This window comes from Salmo salar, chromosome 01 (genome assembly GCF_965601325.2).
Source record: "Salmo salar chromosome 01, fSalSal1, whole genome shotgun sequence".
Lineage (NCBI taxonomy): Eukaryota > Metazoa > Chordata > Actinopteri > Salmoniformes > Salmonidae > Salmo > Salmo salar.
Genome location: NC_138291.1, coordinates 133,872,871 through 133,881,813, shown reverse-complemented (window position 1 = coordinate 133,881,813; position 8,943 = coordinate 133,872,871). Strand labels below are relative to the sequence as shown.

The window sequence follows — 8,943 nt, the reverse complement described above, 5'->3', positions numbered from 1 at the left end:
GACATACCACCACCAACATGTAGCGTCCTCTGACCAGGACATACCACCAACATGTAGCGTCCTCTGACCAGGACATACCACCACCAACATGGAGCTTCCTCTGACCAGGACATACCACCATGTAGTGTCCTCTGACCAGGACATACCACCAACATGTAGCGTCCTCTGACCAGGACATACCACCAACATGTAACGTCCTCTGACCAGGACATACCACCAACATGTAACGTCCTCTGACCAGGACATACCACCAACATGTAACGTCCTCTGACCAGGACATACCACCACCATGTAGCGTCCTCTGACCAGGACATACTACCACCAACATGTAACGTCCTCTGACCAGGACATACCACCACCATGTAGCGTCCCCTGACCAGGACATACTACCAACATGTAGTGTCCTCTCACCAGGACATACTACCAACATGTAGCGTCCTCTGACCAGGACATACTACCAACATGTAGTGTCCTCTGACCAGGGCATACCACCAACATGTAGCGTCCTCTGACCAGGACATACCACCAACATGTAGCGTCCTCTGACCAGGACATACCACTACCAACATGTAGTGTCCTCTGACCAGGGCATACCACCACCAACATGTAGCGTCCTCTGACCAGGACATACCACCAACATGTAGCGTCCTCTGACCAGGGCATAGTACCAACATGTAGCGTCCTCTGACCAGGACATACTACCACCACCATGTAGCGTCCTCTGTCCAGGACATACTACAACCAACATGTAGTGTCCTCTGACCAGGACATACCACCACCAACATGTAGCTTCCTCTGACCAGGGCATACCACCAACATGTAGCGTCCTCTGACCAGGACATACCACCACCAACATGTAGCTTCCTCTGACCAGGACAAACCACCACCAACATGTAGTGTCCTCTGACCAGGGCATACCACCACCAAAATGTAGCTTCCTCTGACCAGGACATACTACCAACATGTAGCATCCTCTGACCAGGAGATACCACCACCAACATGTAGCGTCCTCCGACCAGGACATACCACCACCAACATGTAGCGTCCTCTGACCAGGACATACCACCACCAACATGTAGCTTCCTCTGACCAGGACAAATCACCACCAACATGTAGCGTCCTCTGACCAGGACATACTACCACCAACATGTAGTGTCCTCTGACCAGGACATACTACCACCAACATGTAGTGTCCTCTGACCAGGACATACCACCACCAACATGTAGCTTCCTCTGACCAGGACATACCACCACCAACATGTAGCTTCCTCTGACCAGGACATACCACCACCAACATGTAGCTTCCTCTGACCAGGACATACCACCAACATGTAGTGTCCTCTGAACAGGACATATCACCAACATGTAACGTCCTCTGACCAGGACATACCACCAACATGTAACGTCCTCTGACCAGGGCATAGTACCAACATGTAGCGTCCTCTGACCAGGGCATACCACCACCAACATGTAGCGTCCTCTGACCAGGACATACCACCAACATGTAGCGTCCTCCGACCAGGGCATACCAACAACAAATAGCATCCATAGACCATTGCTCTGGGTACAATCTACAGTGCACAAACCTGGCTAAGCTTTATATATAAAACTTTTGCCATATAGCCAGTTGGCAGGCATTGAATACCATCTTGTAAAATATCTTAGTCTGGGAAGGATGGGTGGGATGTAATGTAATGGGTCTGTCATGTAGCTTCCACCAACTAGGCTGCCATGTTCATATGATCCCCACAGTCAATGAACATCTCTGTGGTTCCATTCTGGTTTGCTTGAAAGAGGGAGAATGGCTGCATGTGGGGTCATTTAAAGGACTAGCCCAGCCCCTTTCAGGTGGAGATCTGTTTGCGAGGCGACCAATAAGGAGCAGGCTCCCCTCAAGGTAGGAGGGGTTTTGTACGTCTCTTTTGCCAGTCAACATGTTCAAAGACAACTGTTGCAGTGTCTTGAACGAAGGAATGGGATGGACACTATTAGATTCCAAATAGCAGTGTTGCAAACGTGTCACATCCTCAAGTCTTCCTCTTTGGAGTGAAGTGAGTTTGGAAAATAGGAAAGTATGCAGCATCAAAATAAACATAGACATGATACAAACGTAATATGTCAGAATGAAATAGACCAATATAATATTGTCACTGTGATAAAAAGTGTATTTTGATTGGTGAATTTCAGTTTTTTTCCAGTCTTATTAGTTACTCTGGTGATTCAGACATTTCCATGTAAACTGGATGGGGGGGGGGGGGGGGGGGGAATAATAAATACAAAGAAACAGACAGGAAACCAGCTGCAATCAACCAGAATATCAGAATTCACCAACTCATCAAGACCAACTCATCATATTCGTCATCAGAAGTTCTGAGAAACACGTCCATTCCTCTGTGACCAGGTTTCTCACCAAATCCCTGAAGTGACCGAAAGACACTGGGGAGTCTAAGTTGAGAGGATTCTGACATTCATTCCATGTGGTGAGGAAAAACTGAAGATTAAAATAAAATAAAGATGACTTAAATCAGGAAAAATAATGAGTGTGAATAACAACCCCTCCAACACAAACACACTTTTTCTAAATGTCCAACATAGAACGCTCTGCGCAAGTACTATATAAAAACCTCACAATGCAGTGTTCTACTACCCAGGTCTGGTGTTGGAGATCGTTCTACTACCCAGGTCTGGTGTTGGAGGTCATTCCACACTCTGTGTTCTACTACCCAGGGTCTGGTGGAGATCATTCCACACTCTGTGTTCTACTACCCAGGTCGGGTGTTGGAGGTCATTCCACACTCTGGATCTCCTGCATGTATGTTAGTATGTTTATTCAGATCCCTTAAATCAGAGTATCTCTTCCCACACTGACCACATCTATAAGGCTTCTCTCCTGTGTGGGTTCTCTGGTGTGATTTCAGGTGACTTGACTGAGTAAAGCTTTTCCCACACCGATCACAGCTATACGGCTTCTGTCCTGTGTGTGTTCTCTGGTGTGATATCAGGTTGTTTGACTGAGTAAAACTCTTCCCACATTGATCACAGCTATAAGGCTGCTCTCCTGTGTGTGTTCTCTGGTGTAGGAGTAGTTCCCTTGAGGTGATAAAGCTCATTCCGCAGTCAGAGCAGTGGTAAGGCTTCTCTCCTGTGTGTATTCTCTTGTGTGCAGTCAGGTTAGCTGAGGTAGCAAAACTTTTCCCACATTGATTACAGTCATATGGTTTCTCTCCTGTGTGAATTCTTAGGTGTGATTTCAGTGAATATGATCGAGAGAAACTCATTCCACACTGAGAGCAGCTATAAGGTTTCTCTCCTGTATGGATTCTCTGGTGTATTGTAAGTTCTGATGAAGAAGAGCATCTCTTCCCACATTGATCACAGTTATAAGATTTTTCTCCTGTGTGAATTCTCTGGTGTACTTTTAGTGAATCAGATCTTGAGTAACTCTTCCCACAGTCAGAGCAGCAGTGAGGTTTCTTCCCTGTGGGTCTCCGCTGGTGTTTCTTGAGGTGTTCTGATCTCGAGAGACTCTTCTCTGCGTCGTCAGCATCATGATGTTGTTGAGGCTCCCCAGAGGATCCACAATAGTCCCGTCTCTCTCCTGTGTGAACATCAAAGTCAGATAAACATTCACTCTATTGACTAAATACTTTTACACACTTTGACAATTGTCTTCTAAGTCTGTTTTTGGTTGGTTTTAAGGTCCAGCAGCCAATGCGGTAGGTAGATGAAAAACCCCCCACAAAAGACGAATGAGCAGGCTTTGTAATGTTTCTAAACCCGGAAATGTATTAGTAGTAAGAAGTAATGTGGGATATTTGCTACATGTAATGTTTTTTTGACCCGTCTCCCTTAACCAATGTGTTAAAATAATTAATTTAGATACAATAATAATGATGAACAGTGGTACAACTGAACATCAAGAATCAACACAGCGCCGGTCCTGACAGATAAACTGCTGATTGATACAGATGATTTATTATTATAGGTCATGGCTCTACGCTGACATTTATTACAAGGAGTACATGTGCTCCTAAGTTAAGAGCACACAAATACATTTAGGAGCACGAGTATTGGAGTGTTTTAGAAGCTTTTGTGAGTGTTCCATGTTCAATTAAAGTATTGGAGTCATTAGGGCCATTATCGTGGTAACAGGGCGCTGGGTGTCTGTGATGCGTTATTTTGATTTCCCCACTTGTCTTCTCGGCAAAACACGCCCACTGAAGCTGAAGTGCTGCGATTGGTTACTCACCACTAGTCTGGATAATCCTCCTGATTGGCTAGCTGAAGAGAGCACCAGGCACCATGATATAGCTTGCTAGGTGCGTTAATGCCATAGAGAATGATAAGAGGCCTCTAGTGGCCAAAAGAGTGTATTAGCATGGGCAGCGCCATTGAGGGGCTTCCACCATTTTGATGTAGGCAACTGGGTGGGACTTCCAACTTCAATGGCTGATCCCTCCTGGTCGACCCTGTTGGAGTCATGTCCAACCATCAGGAGGGATCAGCCAATCATGATGAAGAAAATTGACTAGTTTAAAATGGATATTGCCCATGCAGTCAAAGACTCTATAATGGCACAGATATAAAGATGAGTCCTCTATCCATCTCTATGGAGCTGCCCATGCTGTCACAGACTCTATAATGGCACAGATATAAAGATGAGTCCTCTATCCATCTCTATGGTTGCAGGCTTCTACTAGAGACTACTAATAAACTCAGAGGGGTCAGGCAGACTGATTTATTTTCTCCCTGCCGACAGACACAACATGTCTATTATAATAAGCATTCGGCCTATGAAATACTTACTTTGGAGAGCAATGCGTTTTATAGCTTTTTCCCCTTAAACACACAGATCAACCCCTCCGCTGGATCAGCTGGTTTATACCAGTCCTGAAATGCAGTTCCTTCCAACACTCATGGAAACCAAACGTCCCATCTTTCTTAAATGCAGTTCCTTCCAACACTCATGGAAACCAAACGTCCCATCTTTCTAAGGAAAAATGTCTACCTTGAAGTTGCACACTACAGCAGCAGAATATAGTAGCAAATACCACAGCCATAGTAACACATGGGACCCTGTTTCATTCTGTCCACCAATACCACAGCCATAGTAACACATGCAGTAGACCCTGTTTCATTCTGTCCACCAATACCGCAGCCATAGTAACACATGGGCCCTGTTTCTTTCTGTCCACCAATACCACAGCCATAGTAACACATGCAGTAGACCCTGTTTCATTCTGTCCACCAATACGACAGCCATTCATTGACTGATCTGAGACAGCAATTCCACTCATACAACAAACACATTTTTCATTTAACATGTAAATTATATTTTGCTGTTCCATCAAACTAACAAAGCATTGACAGATTGACATTCAAAAACGTAACTGGATAGATTTAGTTTGCAATGTCACATGAATCATGAAATACATACTGTACATTCATTATGTGGATCAATCAACTGTACAATGTTCCATTAGTGCTGAAATAAACACTTAGAGGTATTTACACAGACTCTGCTCCCACAGGGTTCTGGAATCCCTGGCTATCTCAACTCTGACCCTAAATAAACTGCTCTGGGAGCTTCTGGTAGAAGTGCAGCATTGGTCAGTTGGAGTGGGTCTTTTCTGTGGGGTCGGGGGTTTCGTCTTTCATCTTGGGAAAACAAGTTAAGACGATACAGACAACTGTTGAACAACTATTAAATGGAAGAAAAAGAAAATGGTGGTGTCAACATGACACGGATCTGAATAAATAGCCAAATACATTCATGTCAAACACGTTTAGCCTACAACTACCATGATGCTCTAGTGCCTTTATTTAGGATTTTGGGAGGCTTTACTCACTACCACAGTGTGCCAGGTTGTCAAGGGCTTTACTCACTACCACAGTGTGCCAGGTTGTCAAGGGCTTTACTCACTACCACAGTGTGCCAGGTTGTGAAGGGCTTTTACTCAGTAGCAGTGTGCCAGGTTGTCAAGGGCTTTAACTCGCTACCACAGTGTGCCAGGTTGTGAAGGGCTTTTACTCAGTAGCAGTGTGCCAGGTTGTCAAGGGCTTTTACTCATTAGCAGTGTGCCAGGTTGTCAAGTGCTTTAACTCGCTACCACAGTGTGCCAGGTTGTCAAGGGCTTTAGTCCAGACTTTCTTCTGCTGCTGTGCTGTTCCGTTGTTCATTTGTTCAGTCGTTTCATTCTCAACCAGGATTTCTTCAATACATGTCAAGCAGTGAAGTTTCCACTCGGTCTGTCCTGGCCTCTCTTCCTCGGTGCGCACTGTCACTGTGTCCGTTTCCATCTCTTCCTCGGTGCGCACTGTCACTGTGTCGGTTTCCATCTTTCCCAGCTAATCTAACATTTCACGTAAACCAGGTTTCTTGTCTGCATTCGAAGTAGCGGTCCTTGTACCTAGCATCGAGCATGGTGGCGACACAGTAAAGAGGCTCAGAGAGAATGCAACCAAATCGCGTGTTCACAGCCTTGAGTACTTTTGTAAGTTTTAACCCCATAGTCTGTGTCGGCAGTTTTGTTGAGCGTTTCAATGCCATGACTGAGGGTACCATGTCTGTTGCAGATGCAGTTGATGAGCTTATTTCTCGAGTCAGTTGTTTGAATGGAGCTAGGAGTGTGTTCATGTTTCCAAGTTTCAAACATGTTCTCATTGAAATGGCAGCAGCGGTATGAGAACCAGCACATTCTTGAGCAATACGGCTTTCCTCAGTACGAAATCCTGGTGGACCCACTGTGCTGTCAGACTCAGCATGCTCATGGGGCTGACATCACTGGTCCAAATATCAGTCGTGAAGCTAATAGCAGTGACGGCCATAGCAAGTAGCTCATGGATGTGCGTTTCAACAATACTGTGTAACTCCGTTAAGACAAAATCTGAAAAATAGCTCCTACTTGGTAGTGTGTACCGGTGCTCACATCTGTAAAATGTATCCTACTTGGTAGTGTGCACACATCTGTAAAATAGCTCCTACTTGGTAGTGTGTACCGTGGCTCACATCTGTAAAATACCTCCTACTTGGTAGTGTGAACCGGGACTCGACGAGTCGGCGAAAGCCCACATCTCCGCGACAGAGAACGGTTGATTGTCAAGGGCAGTGAATTCCATTATCTTGCCGTTAATGTATTTCGCCTTGGAGTTGTCTCGCTGAAAATGTTCTTACTCTTTCAAATGACTGCTGGACTCTTTGACTGCTCGATCCACACAGCAGACATTGTGGGCTAGGTTAGGAATGCTGTGTTGCACGTGTAGCGCAACATTTTTGGTGGCGTCATTACGTCATCTACCTACGTTATATAGGTATGCACGTCAGTATTGACATCGGTTTTGCACATTGCCATTAAACTAGACAACGGGAAATCAAATGACGCGTCTGTGATTGATAGACGAGAATTCTGATGTCTCTTCACCAGCAGCAGACAGTGAAAGCAAACTCCAACATTGAAAAACAACGACGATAGCACTTTATGTATCTAGTCCCCCCATTTGGAGAAGTCATAAGTCTTTGGAAAAATAGTCAAAAGTTAAGCTTGTGACTACAAACATGTTGCATGCACTTGCAGTTTGTGTTTTGCACATAGAAACTGAATGAACTGTCATTTAAGTCACTTTTATTTTCAGTCAGAATAGAAGATGTTTCTGGACACTACCATGATGATTATGGATAATCATGAATGGATTCATGATTAATGATGAGTGACAAAGAGGTACAAAGATCATACACCCCCAGCTTTCTCACTCATCATTCATGATTTTTCTTAATCGTGGGTTTTCCAAAGTGGTCAACCCACAACTGTTTCGGTAATAAGCTGAGGGATGTGGCTGGAGAAACGTAACCACTATGGATCCAAGGACCGACCATCCATGATATCAACATTATAGTTTTACCGTTAGAATATAGGCTACAGTGTTTGTTTCCGTATTGTTTACAAACATTGGAGTAAAACAACCTTTTTTGGATTTGATGGGGGTGCGACAGTTGAATTTAGCATTTATAAGTTACTTTGTTCAACAATACATGGCATTGGTATATATAAATGGATGTAGGAAGTGCATAATGCAGTTTTAAAACCACAAATCAGTTCAACAACTGCAGAGTTTGTGCCCGTTATTGAGATTAGTGCGTAATGGTGTTTATCTGACCTGTCTCCTCCTCTTCTTCCTCCTCCTCTTTCAATATGACAGTTATCTCTCCCTCCTCCTCCTCACTCTCTACTTCTATTTTTACTGTAACATCCTCCTCTTCCTTCTCCTCTTTCACGACAATGTTCAGCCCCAGAGCTTCTTTCTCCGTCCAGCAGACTTCCTCTTCTTTAACAGCGGGTGAGTAGTTCAGGGAGCTCATGGTCGGGGATGTTAGCTAGCTAGCTATAATTAGCGGCTAGTGCTAAGTTAACGAGACAGCTGATGTAGCTGACTACCAACAACAACGTAAATATTAAATTCAATGGGCAACTAGTAGATACGAAAGAAGTGGGTTTAAAACACAGTGACTAATATCAACCTAAACAGTCTAAAGAGCTTGAATCGGTCGGCTATATTGGTTCGCTAGCTACTGAGGTGGCGGACTAACTGTTATAGTTTAAGTGTCCCGTCCACTAGATTATACGTCACACGCTGGCTGCATCGCCTAAAAGACAAAAACACATTTGTCATCTTTTTTTAAAATTAAATAAAGTGGTGAAATGCAGTTGCTACATCAGTTTTTTCCACTCATAAATACATTATATGTACCCATTGATTATTGAAGAATATAACTTGTTTCATGAGTTTAGTTCATCTGTCGTACCCCGTCAGAACCCAAACTATAAACTACTCGGTCTGGGCGTAGGGTTTGAGCCTGAAGGTAGGGAGGGGCAGGTCCTCTTGCTGCTCCGTAGGTCCAGTAGTGGGAGCGAGCTTCGAGTGCCGAGGAGTAGGGTGACATGGGAG

The 8,943-nt window shown here is 44.5% G+C and overlaps 1 protein-coding gene across 1 annotated transcript; it reads right to left on the bottom strand.

The window, feature by feature from the left end:
- Positions 1-2,261: 2,261 nt before the first annotated feature.
- On the bottom strand, positions 2,262-8,605 carry LOC145884288 (uncharacterized). The gene is made up of 2 exons (XM_082978815.1): positions 8,155-8,605; positions 2,262-3,598 (listed from the first exon to the last, which is right to left on the bottom strand). The coding sequence occupies exons 1-2, from the start codon at positions 8,354-8,356 to the stop codon at positions 2,763-2,765; spliced, it is 1,038 nt and encodes a 345-aa protein (XP_082834941.1). The 5' UTR covers positions 8,357-8,605; the 3' UTR covers positions 2,262-2,762.
- Positions 8,606-8,943: the final 338 nt, after the last annotated feature.